The 22,315-nt window shown below is 36.8% G+C and overlaps 1 protein-coding gene across 1 annotated transcript in view; it reads right to left on the minus strand.

Moving 5' to 3' along the window:
• Window positions 1-22,315, minus strand: part of LOC125260035 (ankyrin repeat and SAM domain-containing protein 1A-like) — a 148,673-nt gene that overhangs the window by 12,735 nt on the left and 113,623 nt on the right. The window contains 9 exon segments of the mRNA XM_048178154.1: window positions 3,066-3,242; window positions 4,098-4,235; window positions 7,514-7,600; window positions 9,108-9,179; window positions 9,330-9,467; window positions 9,548-9,715; window positions 10,646-10,753; window positions 11,810-11,956; window positions 12,142-12,240. Coding sequence (XP_048034111.1) covers window positions 3,066-3,242; window positions 4,098-4,235; window positions 7,514-7,600; window positions 9,108-9,179; window positions 9,330-9,467; window positions 9,548-9,715; window positions 10,646-10,753; window positions 11,810-11,956; window positions 12,142-12,240 — 1,134 coding nt within the window.

Genomic DNA, 22,315 nt, shown 5'->3' on the forward strand with positions numbered 1-22,315 from the left:
TTAAACAAATATTTAAAATATACCGTCTTTAAATTGTTTCTACATTAATTTAGAGTTGTAACTGTGGAATTATTACAATATCAAAATATTAAAAACTCCAATGTTTTTAATTGTGATTAATTACAGAAAAATGCAATTAATTAGTTAACTTTTTTTTAATCAACTGACAGCACTAATATAAACACAATAAATACATTGTACTTATTTTTAATTACATAGTAGTTAAAGACACCTAATATGAAGTGTGACCCTTATACAGTTATGTTCAAAATAATAGCAGCGTGTTTAAAAAAGGGAGTAAAGCTCAAAATCCTTATAATAACCTTTATTTCAATACATGCATTGGGAACACTGCACATTCTATTCTAAATCAAAACATGAAGAAAAAATGATAAAATTTGCTATTACTTTACAGAAAGTGAAGAAAAAGGAATATTAGGCTGTGTCTGCATTTTTCTTTACAAAGTCAATATTTAGTTTTATAACCACGGTTTCTGAGAACTGCTCCACATCTGTGTTTCATGGAGTCGATCAGCTTCTGGCACCTGTGAACAGGTATTCCAGCCCAGGACGATTGCACTACACACCACAATTCCTCTGCATTTCTTGGTTTTGCCTCGGAAACAGAAACAGATGCTGCTGGAACCAAGATGCTGCTCGTTTACTGGTGTGTTTGGGGTCGTTGTCTTGTTGAAACACCCATTTTAAGGGCATTTCCTCTTCGGCATAAGGCAACATGACCTCTTCAAGTATTTTGATGTACTCAAACTGATCCATGATCCCTGGAATCCAATGAAAAGGCCCAACGCCATAGTACGAGAAACATCCCCATATCATGATGCTTGCGCCACCATGCTTCACTGTCTTCACAGTGTACTGTGACTTGAATTCAGTGTTTGGGGGTCACCTGACAAACTGTCTGCGGCCCCTAGACCCAAAAAGAACAATCTTGCTTTCATCAGTCCACAAAATACTGCGCCATTTTTCTTTAGGCCAGTCAATGTGTTCTTTGGCAAACTGTAACCTCTTCAGCAGTGTTGTTTTTTCAACAATGGGACTTTGCGGGGGCTTCTTGCAGATAGCTTGGCTTCACTTAGGCGTCTTCTAATTGTTACAGTACTCACAGTTAACTTTAGACTTTCTTTGATCTCCCTGGAGCTGATCATTGGCTGAGTCTTTGCCATTTTGGCTATTCTTCGATACATTCGAATGGTAGTTTTCCATTTTCTTCCACGTCTTTCTGATTTTGGTTGCCATTTTAAAGCATTGGATATTATTTTAGCTGAGCAGCCTATCATTTTCTGCACTTCTTTATATGTTTTCCCCTCTCTAATCAACATTCTGATCAAAGTACGCTGTTCCTCTGAACAATGTCTGGAATGACCCATTTTACTCAGATTTTCAGAGAGAAAAGCACAGTACAACATTTGCTGCCTTCGTCCTTAAAGGATTAGTTCACTTTCAAATTAAAATTTCCTGATAATTTACTCACCCATGTCATCCAAGATGTTCATGTCTTTCTTCAGTCGAAAAGAAATTAAGGTTTTTGATGAAAACATTCCATGATTTTTCTCCAAACGGTTGAAGGTCAAAATTACAGTGGTCAGTGCAGCCTCACAGCGCTTTCTACGTGATCCCAGATGAGAAATAAGGGTCTTGTCTAGAGAAACCATCACTCATTAAAAAAAAAAAAATTATACATTTTAACCATAAATGCTCATCTTGAACTAGCTCTCTTCTTCTCTATTAGAATTATGGCAGTGTAGACACTGCTTTGCCCTCCTCAGGTCAAAGTTTGAACTAAATTGTCATATACAATATGCTAGTGTAAGTATATAACAATTAGTTCAAACTTTGACCTGTGGAGGGCAGTAATACACTTAGCAGTGTCTACACTGCCGGAATTCTAATAGAGAAGAAGAAGAGAACTAAGTTCAAGATGAGTATTTATGGTTAAAATGTATATAATTTTTTATTTTTTTTTTAGAAAATGAGCAATGGTTTCTCTAGATTTATTATATAGACCCTTATTCCTCGTCTGGGATCGTGTAGAACGCTTTGAAGCTGCAATGAAACTAATTTTAACCTTCAACCATTTGGAGGACATTGAAGTCCACTATATGGAGAAAAATCCTGGAATGTTTTCATCAAAAACCTTAACTTTTAAACCTTAATGACATGGGGGTGAGTAAATTATCAGGAAAGTGAACTAATCCTTTAAATAAGGACCATTTGTTTGACATCAGTTTTTTCACAGAATTAATTGAAATTGATTGATCTCTAATTGAACTTCACACTGCTATTATTTTGAACACGCCCATTTCAATTAATGATTCATTTACACATAATCAGCAGCATGCATGTCATGTCTGTTGGTTTCTATTACTCTACAACACCTATTAGTAAAATATTTGCCATGTAGAAATATAATTTCTATCAAAAACAGTGATTGATCTGGTTAGTGATGTTGGACTGCTATTATTTTGAACACAACTGTAATTAGTAGAGTTAGCTTTTAATCTTTGCATATGTGTATGTTCACATAGCCTATTGATGGCATATTCTGGCTAAAAACCGCCCACTTAGGCCGTTTACACCTGGTATTAAGATGCGCTTTGGTTGATCGGATCACAAGTGGGTGACCCTAAATACAGGTGAAAACGGGGTGTAAAATGTTTTGCTCTTGTCCACTTTCAACCACTTCCAGAGGTAGTTGAAAACGCATTCAACCGGATTGCTTTCGTAGTGTAAATGCTCATGTGATCGAATGTGTTTGAACAGCCACAAAAGATTGCCTACTCTCCACCTACTGACCTAATGAGTAAACATTATGGGAAGCGCGCTAGCCAGATGGGATTTAAACTTTGTCGACTGAAGACCCAAGTTTGGTTTGAAGATGAAAAATGTACCAAGAGGAAGACAGGATGAGACAATCTGACTGACATAAAAAATAAACTAAACACCCATCTAACATTGCGTTAAATCTGAAAACGGACCAGTGTAAACACTGACTCAAGGAAGCCATGTAGTTACTAGTGGGATGTTTTCTGTGTGCGCGCTCTCACCCCTGACTTGCGCATGCTCCCTCGTGGTTTGGGCACGGGTCTGCTGCTCTTGGTCTCGATGATCTCCGCCGCTCCCGCCGCGCTCTGCTGCTGTCTGGTCCTCTGGGCCTGCAGTGCCAGCTGATAGGCCACTTCGAACGCCTGTCCCAGCGTCAGAATGATCTCGTAGGTCAGGTTCTGTCAGGGAGGTGGAGACACAGTAATTAATGATGATGGGGTGCTTAAACAGCTATTAAGAAATTGATCAAAGAGTTCAAATGACCTCAATCCATCTTCAGAGGTTTCTTAAATAGCTTCACCAACAGAGTCATACGTCAATACATTTCTACAAGCCTCCACCATTATACTGCACTTAAGAGGCATTTTAACTCAAAGTGTGTAATAACAAGCTTAGATATGTCAAGTAGTGTAATGAAGAGCAGCTTTTTATATAATTGCACATTAGACATCATTGAGTCTCTGAAAAGGGACATCAGGACAGATGTAATTAAAGTGTAATGAAATCTCTTTGGAGTTTTGTTGATTCTTTTTCTTCTTTTCTAATCTAGGTCAAAAAGAAATGCTGCAACAGTGAACAAACTCTAAATCTTTTTTGTAACTTCAGCCCGTGTATCTTTGTGTTACTAGAGTCTGGCTGTAAGTATTGAAGGTGCGTGTCTGTATCATTCAGACAGCTGTATGATCAATGTAATTTTAATGGGCTGCTGCTCACAACCTCTCCAATATAACTCTTTGTGATACTATCAGAGTCCTGGCACACGGCCCATGGTGCTCTGCACACCACAGAAAGAGAGAGAGAAAGACATTCACGATGTCCAAAAAACTGACTATGAGCAGTGCTTCCCAAATGGGTCATGACAGGTCTGTTCACATTATCACAGACAGCAAGAAAAAATGTTACTTTTTACTTAAAAAAAAAAACTTTTTTTGTAGCAGTACAGTAAATCAGCATATAAAACTGAAGCACAACAGTTGAGAAGCACTGAAGCGTTCATCTATCATACAGCGGCATGATGGTCGTGTTTGTCTTACCACGTCTACGGTGCTGAACACGTGGCAGTAATGATGGCTGCTCAGTAGGTCTTTAGTGATGTAAGCAAAGGTGCAGAGGTCCTCTGGGTCCTGAGCCGCACACGAGATGTTCCGAATCTCATGTTCTGCGATGATGTTCTGCACACACAAATCCAAGATGATATTAGGAAAAAGATCTTCAGCGGCAATCACAGAAACTATCAATTTTTGGTCAAGATCTTGAATTGGCAATGCAAGAGGTGAGCACTCTGTAAAGTCTCCTCCATCACACCCAAAGACTTTCAATGAATTTAAAGGGATAGTTCACCCAAAAATGAAAATTTTATGTTTATCTGCTTACACCCAGAGCATCCAAGATGTAGGTGTCTTTGTTTCTTCACTAGAACACAAATGATGATTTTTAACTCCAACTGTTGCTGTCTGTCAGTCAAATAATGCTAGTGGATGGGAACTTCTACTATAAGAGTAAATAAAACTTGCTTAGACAAGTCCAAATTAAACCCTGCAGCCCGTGACGACACATTGATGTCCTAAGACAAGAAACGATCGGTTTGTGCGAGAAACCGAACAGTATTTATATCATTTTTTTTACCTCTAATACACCACTATGTCCAACGGCATTCATCACTCGATTCGTTTGGTCTGATCACGCTCTGACAACGGCAGTGATGTCTCGCTCTCATTGAAGTATATGCGCGAGACATCACTGCCGCTGTCAGAGCGCGATCAGACCAAACGAATCGAGTGATGAATGCAGCTGACTTGCATTATACCAAAGACTATAGAATAACACAAGACGTGTCACTCGTATTGTTTTGAATGGGAGAACGCGCAATATGGCGGAATAAGTCCCGCCCTCTAAAGCCAAGTGCCAATCGCCGACTGGTAAAGTCATCGAGTCACCTCAGCGGCCGTTAGAATCACCGGTTTCTATAGAAACAGTCAGACGCGCGCCTCCGAAGAGACGCGCATTTAGGTCTGCGCATGCGCATTAGCTTGATCCAGCCTGAAAAAATACAGTTTTTTTTTTGTCATGATTCGAGCGTTTAGAAACTAAATTTATGAGTCGGTTGTTGTTAGATTTCATTGGTGATTTCAAATATGAAATTTAATCGTAAGGTTGGCAAACAGTTTTGGAGAATCTGATGTTTCCCCATTCAAAGAGATAGGAGCTGCATGATGCCCAGGATGCCCGAGAGGCATTTCAAAGATGGCCGCCGAGTGAAATGACTTGTCTTAAAGGGACTTTGATTATACCACTGACAGACGGCAGCGGTTGGAGTTAAAAATCATCATTTGTGTTCTACTGAAGAAACAAAGACATCTACATCTTGGATGCGCTGGGGGTAAGCAGATAAACATCAAATTTTCATTTTTGGGTGAACTATCCCTTTAAGGTCGGGGCTCAGAGGTGCCAATTCATATGTGAAAATGATTCTCCATGCTCCCTCCCAACCATTCCTTCACAATTTGAGCCTGATGAATCTTGGCATTGTCTTCCTGGAATATGGCCATGATACATCTTCCTATGGTTGTTTCCCATGGTTGTTTAAGAAATGAAAAGCTACACACTACATCAAATTAGGGTTAGAAGTAGGGCTGTCATTAACAATTCTTTTGGTAATTGAGTAATCGGTTGGGGCTGTGTACTTTTGCATCCATTCCTTTTTCGTTTTTTTAACCACCTCAAGAAAAACAAAAAACGACCATTTTTTGCATCTTTATAAACCAAAATTAAAAATGGACAGGTGAAAATGTCAATTTATAAGTTTTCTTTTGTAAAATTGCCAATTCTCCTATACTATTGAGATCCATGTCTCTGAAACATGATAATAATTGACTTTTCCGCCCCATTCTCACTCACGAGGGGTCCGATACTGCCGCATGTCTAAGAGTATGTGGCAAACCAGTATGTCCCGCTTCGTCCAGCGATAGTGATATTGGAGGAGCAAATTCACTACTCATAAGCAGCCCACTATGAACACAATTAAGACGTTAAGCTTTTTCCTTGAAAATAAAACACAGTTATGAAGAAAGTGCTTCATGCATTAAGATATTAAATGACCAATAAAGATATGCAGACAAGCAGGTCAGGCCGAATATGAAGGCAATGCGCTTTCAACGTTTAGCGTTATAGAAAACTGTTATAAATGCTTAACGTAAAAATATTGTCCTTCCACTTTGTTTACGTTGCTGTTGTCTTAGCCTTAGATGCTGTTGATGACAAGAAAATGTGTGAGAAAATAGTTTCTCCCTGGATATTGTTTTAGGATTAAGCCACATAAAGCAGTAATGTCCCAGCGACGCGGCTGTAACGCATTGCTTTCAATGAGATGACGGGATTGAGACCTCGAGCGGGAACTCTATAATGTTAGAGCGCTAAACAAGTGGCTATAAGGTTTAGAAATGTAATGTTTAGGTTAAAATATAAATGTAAAAATAATAATAATAGTAATTTAATGAATGAAAATTAATCAATGTCATTTAGGCAGGATCTTGAAGCGAGTCATTACACCAGAGGAAAAGGCACTAGAGGGCGCTTTATAGCATCTGTGACGCAAAACACTGGAAATTAAATTGAGCTTTTTTACATATTAAAAAACAAGTTGTATATCATTTTATATTATTTAAAAAAAAATAAAAATAATCTTGCATAAGGAAAATTAGCTTGCATCTGCTAATTCTATTCATCAGTGTTAAATTAAAAAACAAAGAAACCACATTTTCCATATTTCATTTCTGGTTTAAAAAAGGAAAAACTAATGGATGCAAAAGTAAATGGACCCGGTTGATTATTTTGACCATTAATTGAGTAATCAGATTTTTTTTTTTTTTTTTTTTTTTTGTGGTAATAAAAATAGACCTAAGCAAACAATAGCCTTTAAAATGACTTAAAATACATATATAATAACAATGGGGCAATCATTTTTGGTTCAAAACAGCCCTAGTTAGAAGACCTGTTACTGCCAAACATGCTATAAACATAATAATCACTGCAATAATGATCCCATCATAGACTCATTTAAATGGCCGGGCAGTGTATATGAACTACGCAAAAAACATTTTATAATGTTGTTTTTTAGAATAATAAAAATTACAGATAAACGTCAATGCAATGTCTATGGAATCAAAACAAATTAAAACTTCAATGAATATAAATAAAAATAATCAGACACCCGTGACCTTTAGCAATGCTAAAAAAATGAAAATGACAAAGAGCTCAGGATCAGCTAAGAGTCACTCAATAAGTCTGAGTTCCTCTACGTGTCCGTTTATCACTCATGTGATGCGATAAGAACACAGTCCCCCCCACCCACCCCACAGACATGTCCCATGAGCAAGAGGGGTTTCAGTTTAATGAGCAGCTGTTTATCTGCCTGCCCGGGGTGAACGACAGAGGAGGATGATGTCATCACCTTGTTGGCAGCATCAATGAATTTCACACCCTTGTACGTGATGGAGAGGACGATGGTGGGGATCTTCCTCATCTGTTCTGTCGACCTCTGAGAAAGAGAGGGAATTACAGAAGGGTTGTCAATAGGGCTGGGAAAATACATTGATTGTCATTTCGTGATACAAAGAATCTTTTCCAATATATCGCAATTCTCTCTCAAATCGATTCTGAGCTTAGTTTTTAACAGCAGATGGCACTACGTGCTTTGGAAACACCCATACTCTGTTTGCTTCAAGTTCCTTTACACACACCACTTAAACCTAAAATAATCATTCATAAAGTTCAAAAAGGTTGAAGTGAATTACAAGGGTGTTCGCTGTGGGCTGTTTACATTAATCTCGTGTCATAAAAGCATTCTGAGCTGAGGTGCAAATATATTTAACCACTTACGACTCAGCCGAACGCATGAGCGCTGTCTAGCACTCTTCTTCATGAGCATTTGAGTGTGCAATTAAAAACTAGCCTAGAGCGCCATCTGCTGTTAAAAACTAAGCTCAGAATCGATGGCAGAGAAAAAATATCAGAATCGATCCAGAATCATTGTATTGCAAATTGAGAATCGATGTATTGTCCCAGCTCTAGTTGTCAATGTGTTTTACAACATATAAGGTGAATATAATGCCACAAATATTTCACCACCACTACATTTTTTATTACCATTTAGTTATAACACTGTAACCAAAAGGACACTCCGTAATCTGGCAAGTTTGTGCACACTAGGAATCATATTTTTTCAAATAAAGACAAGGTAACACTAATTTTAGTGGTTAAATTAATAATAAATATAATAAAAATATATGCACAGCACACATCTTTGAGTCAAAGAACTTGAAAACTGCTGTAAAAATCTCAATTTCACTAACATAATCCAGAAAAATCATATTTATGAATAATTAAAAATAGTACTAAACACCTTGACAGTATTTTAACAAAATTTAATAATAATAAAATGCAAGTGCAAAATGTGCTTATTTTCTTCATGCAAAATATATTTTATATTTATTTATTTTTAAGTTTGGGGTAAAATATGACCGGTTTCATTGTAAGATTCACCAATAGCCAATGCTTATATTTTAAAGGACACACTTTTAATGCCCTTCTTTTATCATTTACTTACTAAAGAAAACAAATTTGATGTGTTTTTTTCTTCGGCCGGCTCTTTTGATTAAGTTCATCACCCTGACCAGACTCCTCAATCTGACTACATCTCTGAACTGACCGGCTGAGCAAACAGTTCTGCTAGATTATTTAACCATTTAAACTCTAAAGTACATGGCTGCATATCAGAACAGCCCTTAAAGTGCAAATCTGCAGTCTGTCTCACACACACAGGACAGTGTGATGAAGCCAAATTTTCCACTTTCTGGACAGACCTTGTTAGCTGTACAGTATATATCATGAAGCTGTCCTTTTTTGTGCTAGTGTCCTATAGAGGACTCGCATGGGTGGCATTTTTCCCTGACAGTGCTGCTTGCTGCCCGTTCCAAAATATAATAATAATCTCAGTGTCAGGAGACCTTGAGCTCTCATTGGCCGAAGACTCTGTGAACACCTACCCTCATTTTAGCACAGGCGTCCTGCGTTGACTCCGTTCCTCTTAGTTCTTTAATGAGCATTGAGCCGAGATACTGCAGTACGAGAGAGACAGGACAAAAACAGAGAGAGAGAAAGTCAAATCGCATTATCTAAACACGATCAAGGTTTTATATGATTTCATAATCCGTCACCTCTATATGAACTATGATTTTATAAAGAGGGGCTGATAGAAAGATTATTACATTGGCCTCGTAACCGCACGATTCAAAGATGAGCTTCTCAGGCTGGTGGTGCCAGTTCTGGACCGGTGTGTACGGAGCCGCCAGACTCGGGGGTCGTAAGGTCAGACGAGGTTCCCGCTGACGTTCCTCATATCTCTCCTTTAGCGAGGAAGAACTCTTTTAGGATAAAATGTGCATCATCTGAGCAGAACTAGAAGGAATGGCTGAGTTTGACTCACTTGTGGTTGTTGTCTGTCGTTGGGCCTTTGTCGGGTGGCAACGTCATACTCTGAGTCAGGTCCTCTTCTCCTCCCAGAATCCACTGCGGGTAACAGGGGATCCATAGAATGTGTGTAGGAGTCTGAGTGACTGAGAGGAGATGAGGTCTGGGACACGAGATCCTGACACTGCAAAAGAAGTGTTCAATGAGGGCGATCAGCCAACCAGAAAGATGTGCTTCCTCATAAATGAGCTCGAGAGAGAAAGAGAGAGAGCGAGCTTCCAGGATTCTGCACTTTGTTATAGACTATAATCAGGGCTGATGCCAGATTTCAGAGGGACAGAAGTACAGTCCACTCAATAAGGCAAACTGTTTTCTACCTGGGTGTGTCACAGGAAATTATATAGCAACACAACTTCCTGCAAATTTCTAGTGGACAAAGATTTTTTTTTTCTTTACATTTATTATTTAATATTGTATTTTAAATATTAAGTTAAATTAAATGTTACTTTATTTCTAATTAAATATTGTTTAAATGAAATTAAATTAAATTAAATATGGTAATGAGAGGAAGTGCATAAATTCTTAAAGGTCATTTAAAGGTCCTTAAAATGCGCTTCTTCATGCAAAATATAATTGTTTAAAAAAAAAATCTTTAAATTTGGGGTGAAATATGACCAATTTTATTGCAAGATTCATCTAATATCCTTCAGATTATGGTAATGAGGAAAGTGCATACATTCTTAAAGTTTTCTTATAATTCTTATAATTTATTGTTTATTATTATTATTACTTATTATTATTTTGGGTTGAGATATGACCATTTGATTGCCATTTTTTGCCATAAGGAAGACCAGATGAAAGATGAATCATGACAATAAACTACTGTAAAAATATGAAAAGAACACTGCAAAATAACAATGAAACCCAAACAAACCATTTAAATGTCTGACATATTTATATTAATACATTTATAGATCAAAATTAGCTGTGTTATAGTTTGTTTTACTGCATGACCACACTTAAACTGTAATTCTGTCCCTTAGAGTATTTACATTTACTTTGTCTGAAATCTATTCTATAATTTGTTAATGTTATTTTGTACTATAGCACTTACTCTGATCTGAGAGAGGCGGGGTGGTTTGACTGGCGGCTCCTCATAGGGCCGTTCAGCTAACGATGCAATAATCCTTTTCCTGTGGCCCAACAATGTGATCTTCAGCACCTACAAGTAGACACAAAACACACACGAAGACAAAAATTAAACTCCAGAAAGCAACGTAAATACCAATGTTCCCAATTTAATAAAGAACTGTTCACACCAATAATGATAACTATATTAACTATATATCTCTCTGTTTAAGCCTGTGCTGCAGTTTTGTCTTCTGCTGCTTCAAAAGGCAGTGTTACCACCAAAGCGTTTTTTTCTGAGGCTAGCATATTTTTTCAATTGGAGCACCACATTTTTTAAATGGCTGGAGTGTTACGAGGCGCTGAGCGATTTTAGCCAGCCGTCCAATCAGAGTGGTGGAGAGGTGGGACAAATACAACACTGACCAACTGCCACATTCTGCTTGTACAACATCAACAGAAGATAACAACTAGCATAATAATGGAACAAGAGCCTTATGCCAAGCTCTTAAAGCTGGATGGATTCTGATTGGCTGTCAATGTTTTTAATCGCTCATCAGCTGGAGGAAAAAAAAAAAAAAAAAAACTCTGAAAGTGATTCCAATGATATTGTTTCTCTGTGTCGTTATCGTTACAGTTGTTGCGTGAACTCTGCTATTCTTTTACATTTAGAATAACTTTTAGAACTGTATCTTTATTGTTATAATTATAGTTATCTTACTTGTTGTGAACAGGCCTTAAGAAAAGCCAATTGACTATGTACAGTAAATAATAATACTTTGGTAACACTTTACAGTAAGGTTACTTTACATTGACTAATGCATTAACTAACATTAACAATGAGCAATGCATTTGTTCCAGTATTTATTACTCTTTGTTAACGATAGTTAATAAAAATACTGCTCATTGTTCATGTTAGCTCAGGTCCACAAAATAATATTAAAAGATACAACTTTTGATTTTAATAATGTATATGTAAATGTTAAACTCAACATTAACTGATTATTTTCATGTTGTTAATGTAATTAAGTAATCCTAACAAATGGAACTTACAGTAAAGTGTTACCGATAATTTATATAAAAACAAATAAATAAAAAAGCAGCCCATATTGATTACTGTAAATGTTTGAATATATGATGTTCTCCTCACATTAACAATCTCCAGCTCCCACAGGTTCTTCACACATTCTAGTGTGCGATAGCCACTGGACAGGAAGTTGTGCAGGTACTCCTGAAGACCCAGGACGTCCAGCCATGCCGCGAGGGATGTGCTGCCGTCACAGCCTAACGCTTTCACCTGCAGAGGGCAAAACCAACAGAGAACGAACTTTAGAGCCAGTGCAGATAAACTACTGGCTGACGTACAACAAATATTTTAATGATGGAAATCTTACAACATAATTCTGCTCAAGTCATAAGTGATGATAGACAAACTTAGCATGCGACACAATCTATGACAAGTCATTTTAGATGAACACAGACCTTTGGTAAAGAACGTGCAGCACTGAGGATCTTCCTGCGATGTCCCGGATCCGTGATGCCAATTTCTCTCAGATCTTGCTCTTCCATTACATCGTTTCCCTACACAAACACAACCATTAGACATATACTGCAAAAGATAGCTTCCTGTCTTAGTGTTTTTTAATCTTAATAAAATGTGATAAAAAAGTAAACAACCTTAATATGAGATATATGTATTGCATTAATATATTGCAGAAATCTAACAACATTTATTGAGGTTTATGCTAGGGAGGTTTATGTATAAAATGTAAGAAAAAATAAAAATAAACAAAACCTCTGAAAATAAATCTTATTTTGCTTCTCATGTGAATTGATCTTGTTTTAAGGATGATTAGAAATAAAAAAAAATACAATATAAACGACACCACAACAAAAGACCTAAATGCACAACTCTGTATCAATACTGAAGGGCAATAGTGCTCCACTTGGTCAATGTGTCTTTTGTCTGAAGAAACACAAGGTTTAATTCAATGTACTGCAGAGCACCATAGAGAACAGCAGCATCTATTTTAATCTCCAAGCCACCTTTACTTGCATCAACAAACATACAGAATGTCTCCACTTTATGGATTAAGGACACAATATATATCAGGTTGGACAGAGACACACATCTTGCACTGTTTGTATGTGTGTACGTGCTTCATGTTTCTTTATTGATCAGTGCCATATACTCTAAACACAGTACGTCTAACACAGCAACATCTGAGCGATCGATGCAAGACAGCGCAGAGAGCAATCTGAGGTGCTGAGGTGCACACACACACACACACACACACACACACACACACACACACACACACACACACACACACACACACAGACACACACAGACACACACACACACACACACACACACAGACACACACAGATTAGATTTTATTTTAGAGATAAAAGAAGAGTTTCTCATCAGGCCTTGCAATCCCTTTATACACACTTAATCCATTTAAGCAGGAAACACTGCGCATGACCCTTTCTGCACCTGCAGGGTCACTGTATTGAATAGTGTTGAAACTCTGTCTAAAATATGTTAAACATGCCAAACAGATCATGATAAGAATTTACAGCAAGTGAGTGGTAGTGTTTTGAGATCTACAATGAAGTGCACTGTGATTTACAGTGAACTGACCAATTTACAGCGTCCAACACAATCGCTACTTCAACAAGAAAATTTTACTGCTAAAACAACAACAAAATCAAACCATAAAAATACCAAACCAAACAAAATAAAGAACAAAAACACAAAAAGTAAATGACAAAACAAAACAAAAACTTTAAACATAAAACAAAATCAATAAAACACTAACAAAAAGCAAAACACAAAATGAAACCAAATAATACAAACAACCAAAAACAAACCACAAAGCAAGCCTCCAAAAAAACCAAAAAAACAATAAGTTAAACAGTAAACCAAAAACAAAAACTCCAAATATACACAAAACAAAACCAAAAAAGACACAAAAGCAAGTCACAAACAACTCCAAACAAACAAAACAAAACCAATAAATAACTAACAAAAAGCAAAACAAAACAAATCATACATAAAAAAACACAAAACCAAACATTCACAAAACAAAACCAATACAGCACAAACAAAAAGCAAGCCACAAACAGCTCCAAACTAACAAAACCAATAAAATGCTAACAAAAAGAAACCAATAATACAAACAATCAAAAACAAACCACAGAGCAAACAATAAACCAAAACAACAAAAAACTCCAAACAAAGCAAAATCAACAAAACACTAACAAAAAGCAAAACAAAACCAGGAATACAAAAAACTTCAAACAAACAAAAACAAATAAAACAAAAACAAAACAAATCTCCAAACACACACAAAAACTAAAAACAAACAAAACAAATCAAACACTAACAAGCAAACCACAAAACCTCAAAACAAACACAAAAAACCCTAATACAACACAAAACAAAAACGAAACCAAAAAACAAAGATCAAAAGCATAACAGTGTGCTAATAACAGAGTGATAAAGAGAAAAATTATCATATGTCATCTGTTAATCGTGTAGAGTTTTTGTCCTAACCAGCCCACATTAAAATATCATTGGTACAAAATCCTGCTCCTCATAAATGTATATTAAACATCAGAAATGTTCTAATTGGCTGCGATTCTGTCCCTTCACACAGAATATTTGTGGTAGGCATGTGACGGTATCAAATTTTCATGTTGCGATAATTGCTGAAGCTTTTATCACGGTATATGGTATTATCACGATATTGAAAAAAGTGTTGTCATAGTATAACAGGTTTAAGAACTCTTTTTCTTATAACAAAAATAACTCTGAATGTTATTAAATACAATAACGCAATATACAAAAAAAAAAATCATAAAGTAAAATTAAAGTGCAAAAGAATTATAAAGAACAACACTTTACAATACATTAGTTAATGCATTAACTAAGATTAAGAATGAGCAATAGCTACAGCGGACCATTGTTAGTTTTAGCTCAGGTCCACTGAATAATAGTTAATAACATTATCGTGATATATCGTATTACCAAATATCGGCACGTCTAATCGGTGGACAGACAAAATGGAAACTTGGTGTAAGTACTACAATTTTGGCTGGTGCAAGAAAATGGTGCAGTGAGTAATCATCACAAACGTCCTGTGCAATGAAGGTGCAGATCTGCTCTGGATCAAATACGAGACATCTTATGCTCTGATGAATATGTCCATATAGACACAGACAAATCACATCACTGACTGTCATCATTCACTCCACTCAAACAGCATGAGCGATCTGAACCACTTTGAGTCTCATCTGCTCATTCTATGATAAAGTGAGTGAGGGAGGCACATGGGGAATAGGTTTGAGTAAAACTGCCCAAATAATTTAGAGTGAAGAAACAGCAGCTGAATGCAGAAAGGTTAAGGTGGATCAATCCGTCTCCGTCCTCTTTTTATCTCTCTCACTCTCTATCTTTCCAATCCACTTAACTCTTCTTCTCTCATTATGAGCCTTCAGTATAGACTGAACGAAATCAGATCTCTGAGTACAACACATAGAGATGGTTTATTTTTTTCTACAAATGGGATGATGTGACAACTGACAATGAAACAAATGGAGGTTGTACATTCAGTGGCTCCAAAATGTATTTGGAAACTAAATATCAAACTATGTAGCATCAGCAAACAAACGCTGCTATAGATTTTCTCTTGCTAACTAATGTCACTTTTCTGAAGCATTTTTCATCATTTCAACCGACTGAGAAAGAGTCCATTCTTACAAATATTCACACTACAACACAATCCTTCAGTCACAATCCCCACTTCAACAAGAACATTTTACTGCTAAAATTAAAAAAAATCAAATAGCCATACCAAACACCACAAAAAACAAACAAACAAACAAACCAAACAAAAATACAAAACCAATAAAACACTAGCAGCCAAACACAAACTACAAAACAAAACTAGAACCAAACAAATAAAACAAAAAGACAAATCAAAAACAACAAACAAAAAAATGCAATAAAACACTAACACTAAAAAGCAAACCACAAAACAAACTCCAAACACAACACAACCAAACTAAACTAAACTACAAAATGATTTTAGGTATTATTTTCAATGACTCTAGCTATCGTTCATGTCTGTACCACAATGTGGGACAAGGCAAAAATTGTGTATACTTTGCATTTAAATCCTAAACCCCAAGTATATAACAGTGATGTTTGCTTTCACAAATAACACTAATAAAAGCTTGTATGACTCACAGCTACAGAGACTTTGCAAACTTTGCAAAGTAATGCTTTTTAGAACCATCCAATTTCACAAAGACATCTGAGGATAAAACTTTGATTCCAGTTGTGGAGAGATTCCTCATGACGGCAGAAGAGAAAATCAGCCTCTAATAAGGGAAGTCCACAAGACAACAGCTCAATTCCAGCTGCAATGTATGAGAAATCAAAAGAAATCTGTGCACTTTGGAGCCGTGGAAACCCTCAGTGGAAATCTGTTTAATGCAGACGAACTTGAATTAACTTTGAGGAATGATGCAGATGCTTTATGACTACAGAGGAATTTGTAATCATTTTGCACAAAAGCAATCAAGTGACGCCTTTTTTTAGAAGCGCCAATTAGATGCTTACTAGTTCTGAGCACCTGCACTTCTGTCAATCATAAATGAACAGGTGTGACATGATGTGAATCCATGTTCCGCAAAGGTCACTTAAAAGGTGCAGTAAGCGAATTCTGAGAAACGCTGTTCAAAGTGGATCAGAATGAGCAGCACAACACACTTGTAGCTAATCAGCAGTAAGGGGGCATGTCCACTTATGATGGAGGAGAGAGAGAGAGATCAAGAGGGGGATTTGAAGAAAGACTGTAGAAAGAGAGATGGCTGAGAGACATTACAAAAGAGAAAACTCAGAGGATATCACTGGTTATGATCAGGCAAGAGCTTTAGGATTTGAGATAATATTTGAAAAGCATTCCAGCACTGGAGAGACCAATGCGGAAAGGCCTGAAAACTAAGTTGCACTTAGTAACAATGGTTTTAAGTGTGCTTCTGGCGACTAACAACAAAGTTCAAACGTTCGTCATCTTTGCATTCTTTTTCATGAAACTTTATTTTGCTTTACTTCTGCTAAAAAAAAAATCTACACTTGCATTGCGTGTTTGTGCATTTTGGGGGCGGAGCAATGAAGGGAGGGGTGTGTTTGTTTGGGATGATTTCAGATATCAACAGTGTTCCATAATTATTCTCAGTAGTCGCTTACTGCACCTTTATCACACATTTTAAATACAGTCATTTGTACTGATACAAAATTTGTTAGCCAGCATCCAGTTATTTAAAACAACATGAAACAAACTGGCATATCAAATTTTACTCACTATAACATATCCCACATTTATTTAGCTAACATCAAATCAAAGGGTTAGTTCACCCATAAATGAAAATTCTGTCATTAATTACTCACCCTCATGTCATTCCACACCCATAAAGGTGCCCTAGAATCAAAAATTGAATTTACCTCGGTATAGTTGAATAACAAGAGTTCAGTACATGGAAAACTCCATTGCTTCCTCCTTCTTATATAAATCTCATTTGTTTAAAAGACCTCCGGAAAACAGGCGAATCTCAACATAACACCAACTGTTACGTAACAGTCGGGATCATTAATATGTATGACCCCAATATTTGCATATGCCAGCCCATGTTCAAGGCATTACACAAGGGCAGCCAGTATTAACGTCTGGATCTGTGCACAGCTGAATCATCAGACTAGGTAAGCAAGCAAGAACAATAGTGAAAAATGGCAGATGGAGCAATAATAACTGACATGATCCATGATTACATGATATTTTTAGTGATATTTGTAAACTGTCTTTCTAAATGTTTCGTTAGCATGTTGCTAATGTACTGTTAAATGTGGTTAAAGTTACCATCGTTTCTTACTGGTATACGACTCGTCCTAACACTTTCTAACACAACTCTAACTCGTCCTAACATAAGGTCCAGAAAGGTACTCAAGACATTGTTAAAACCGTTGACGTGACTGCAGTGGATCAACCTTAATGTTATGAAGCAACGAGAATACTTTTTGTGTTCAAAAAAACTAAAATAACGACTTTACTCAACAATATCTTCTCTTCTGTGTCATTCTCATACGTCATTTACGTCCAGCGCCTCTAGGTTCTACGTCAGAACGCTGACTCATTATTGGCCGGCTCCTGCGTCAGCATCACACCCATGCGTTGTGCTGCTCACGTGATCAGCTTTGGCCAATATTGAGCCGGCATTCGGACAAACACAGAAGCCTTCACTGTGCTAACTGCGGCAACTACATTAGGATAATGACAGGGAAGAGAGGAGATTGTTGAATAAAGTACACATAAAAGTATTCTTGTCACTTCATAACATTAAGGTTGGACCACTGTAGTCACATGGACTATTTTAACAATGTCTTTAGTACCTTTCTGGACCTTGAAAATGTTGATTATATTGCTGTCTATGGACAAGTCATATACTTCTCAGATTTCATCAAAAATATCTTAGTTTGTGTTCTGAAGAACAACGAAGGTCTTACGGGTGTGGAACGACATGAGGGTGAGTAATTAATGACAATTTTCATTTTTGGGTGAACTAACCCTTTAAAGACTAGCTTATATAAATAATAATAATAAAAAAAACACTGAAACAAAAGCACCATATTTTAGGGTTGCACAAATGATTCATTAAAAAAAGAGATTACAACTACAACTGCTGTGATTAACTAAATTGTGAAAGTGTTGATTACCACACCATTTAAACAAACTTCTGTTGTGTCAAAGGTTTAAAGTTTGGGGTCTACATTTTTTTTAATTTTTTTTTTTTACGATTTTTAAAGAAGTCTTATGATCACCGAGGCAGCATTTATTTAATCAAAAATAATGAAAAATTGTGAAATATCATTTAAATTTAATTCAGGATTCTTTGAATAGAAAGTTAAAAAGAACATCATTTATTTGAAATCCAAACATTTTATTACATTATAAATGTACTGTCACTTTTGATCAATTTAATGCATATTTGCTGAATAAAAAAATATGAATTTATTTTATTTAAAACAATGCTATTTACCCTAACCTATAACTGTAAGTAAACACACGGCATCACAGAAAACTTTTTGCATTTTTACATTCTCAAAAAACATCATTCTGTATGATTTATAAGCCGTTTTCCTCATGGAAAGCAGCTCAATGACCCATTACGCAGAGTTTACCAGGACAACACACACACGCAGCTGCTACTAGTGGTGATATCTGATCGTGATGCCAGCTCTTTTCTGTGACCAGTCATTCTGAAGTACCATTCACTGACCCCAAACGTAAAGCTAATTCCACTTCTCACCCTCCCTTTGTGTAAGTGCCTTGATGACTTTGTAAGATGGCTGCACATGGGGACAGTGGCAAGGAGAATGCTAACATCCTTCGGCCCTAAAAGGACTATATTTCAGTCTTTTATACATATATTTTTGAAGTTTTTTGGTGTCTATTTTTTTCTTTTTCTCTATTTCTTAAAATGAAACTGTCATTGTATGTGAATGACCTCTGTTCTAATTAGCTAACCATTTTGTATGCAAAAATACTGGTGTAGTTCATACTGTATATTCTCAAAAGGCTGAGAAATGAGCAGACTCATCTCATTTATTTAAACTTCCTCTCCACCCATCTTCCAATAACACTGAACAAATCACGTCATTCTCACAGGTATGACATAAACAGCAGAGTCCAGCACTTTGAGGAAACTAATGGATGTAATAAACACACTCAATTAACTTGCTTAACTGAATATTATGCCTTTACCCATCGCTCCTTACATCACCAAATTACATTTCCCACAGTCCACCTCACGAAATCCACTTGGTGTCCTCAGATTTTCCTTAAATTTTACATGCCTTTTAATATTCAAGCACAAGTAAAAATAGCAACATATTAAAGTCAAATTGGACACAGTTTCTTAATGCAAGACCTAAAAACATGGCAGACAAGCTCACTTTAATTATTAATCAAATATCTCAGCCATGATCAAAGGGGATTGGCTTCTTTGGGGTGAATTATGGAGAAGTGGAATGCAGAGACGATGACAGGATGGAAAGGAGAAGGATGTGGGTGGTAATGCACTTCTGGAAAGATGTAAAACGAACTCACTCCAGGTATCCGAAAGAAAGAGAGACCTTTGAGCCTTACTCCTGTACTCCATCTCCATGCAAATGCATTTGGAATTATTTGGGAAAGGGAGGGTAATGGGGAAACCACCATGCTTTGGCAAAAACAGAAACGCCTCTATCTAGTACAGAATGTTTTTTACTCAAGCTCTGACTTTAAGAAGTTCTTCAATACGCATGAAACCTACTAGTTAAAGAAGAGATGTGAATGCATTTACAAATCCCATCATCCAATGCGTGTTCACCATATACACAAACACGGGGTAACAATTCCTTGCATCAGTTCAGCAGGCAAGAGGTTTTTTATTTTTCTTTCCCCTTGAAAATAAATTATAAACCACAGTGGTGGTTTTGGAAGCTGTTACAGAAACATTTTTACAATAAATCTTCTGATTTAACCTTGAGATTTGAAGTATTAGATTAGATAGCTTCGATACGTGCACCACAATATACAATAAAACTAATAATATTAAATTTCTGATAGGAATGCAAAATCAATCGGTAGTTATTGATTTTTTGAATAGAATAACGAGACACAAACCTCTACATTCAATCGCGTTTGCTCCCATTTATTTTTGATCACAGTGCATACACATATAAACTTTTAGTCCAAAAGTGCATATGGAGCACATATTTCGTTAGACAGAACAGGAGAAAGGGTTTACACGATTACCTCCCCCGAGAAAATTGATTTCCCTTTCATATGTGTTAGACGTTTTAAGAACAGTTAACAAAGCTTTAAAGGTCCCGTTTTTCGTGGTTTTTTGGCTTTGATTGTGTTTATAGTGTGCATACGCATGTTTCGCGGTAAAAAAAAAACAGTATTTTTCACATAATTTACTTTCGACCGCTGTTTCACTGTCATAAAAACGGGCTGAACTTCCTTGTTCTATGAAGTCCCTCCTTCAGAAATACGTAGCGAGTTCTGATTGTAGGGCTGTGTTGGTTCGACAGCGGGGCTCCTTGCGGAAATCACGCTCCCCCATGGAGATGCACGCGCTCAGTGTTATTGTAAACAGTCTTTAATTTTACCCTATCAATTGAGCCGGAATCAGACCCGGTGATTGGACTGCGGGTGAAAATACAGCGTTTCGACGACATGACAAACACACTCTACAAACGCAACTCTTGTGTATTCCTGTGGGCGGAGGTTAGTCAAAAAACTGTTTTAGTGACGTCATTAAAGAAGGAAGTAGAGGGATGTAGTCCAAACTGGCCATTCGATGTAGGCTTCTGTTAAATAAAAATCTTGCTTGGCATTTAAATTTGCTTTAAAATTTTACAGATTTTATTAATACTCTAACAACAACATTACACACTAACTAAAGTTTGAAACATGGGATCACGAAGAAGGGGACCTTTAAAACCATGTCAACAAATACATACATGCATGCGCAGTTTTGCGGCAGCTTTAATCGCATGTTTGGTAATTTCATGACTTCATTTACCTCGGAATAATGACGGAGCATGCCCATAGTTTCTTTTGTGCTTTATTTAAGCTATTTGCAGCGGCGCCGGCGCATTTGCGCAAGCAATTCTTGAGTGCACGCCACGAGCACAGTAGGTTATAACGGCTGATTGGAGTTTTACTGACATAGCCTGACAACATCTCATCTGACCATGATTCACTGTTGTTCAACTGAAGCTCCCTCGTCATCACCTGCACCTTTTCTGTGCTCGTTTGACTTACACCTGGTGCTGAGGCGAAGTTGGAATGCTTGTCTGAAAAATGTCCTGTTTGTTGTGGTCGTAAAGAGACAGTTCTATATGAACGCAGTGTTTTACTTGGCGAGGTTTTAAAAAATATTTTTATTTTTGGTATTTTATTTGCTCTGTTGGTGGTTTGTGGAGTAGCACCCCCCCACCGGGGATAAAAATAATTCAGCAGAGGCAGGGATACATAGACCAGAAGACCCCCCCCTACAAATCGCACCCTGATTATTCCAAACCACTTTTGACATTTGGTCAGGCATTTCAGAACAACCAAAACAGAATTTCAGATGCTGCTCCACGAGATAGGTCCGCTGGTTAGCACAGTCATGCCGCCCCATCGCGTGAAGTCACATGAATTTTTTGATGCACGTAGAGGAATTTATTCTGTGAATGTGATTCTATTGTACTTTATGTGCATGTTGTCTTATCGGATAAAAATGTATCCGCCTCAGTTGAGAAGATACATATTTATGCAAATTTTTAGAATTTATGCACATCTTGACGTTTCCATCCAGTGTTATTTTTTTATGTGCTATCCCAAATTCAGCATAAAAACAGGTGGATGGAAACATATTGTAGCTGGTGACAGTTTGATTTAAACTGTTACCTCACCTGTGAGAATCCTTTTGACTGCTCCATTAATACATAACATTTTCCAGACTGTTGTCATTGGTAACTAAATTTTAAATTATTTCCCTATATATATATATATATATATATATATATATATATATATATATAGGGCTGCAC

The sequence above is a fragment of the Megalobrama amblycephala genome, linkage group LG24 (genome assembly GCF_018812025.1).
Source record: "Megalobrama amblycephala isolate DHTTF-2021 linkage group LG24, ASM1881202v1, whole genome shotgun sequence".
Taxonomy (NCBI): Eukaryota; Metazoa; Chordata; class Actinopteri; order Cypriniformes; family Xenocyprididae; genus Megalobrama; species Megalobrama amblycephala.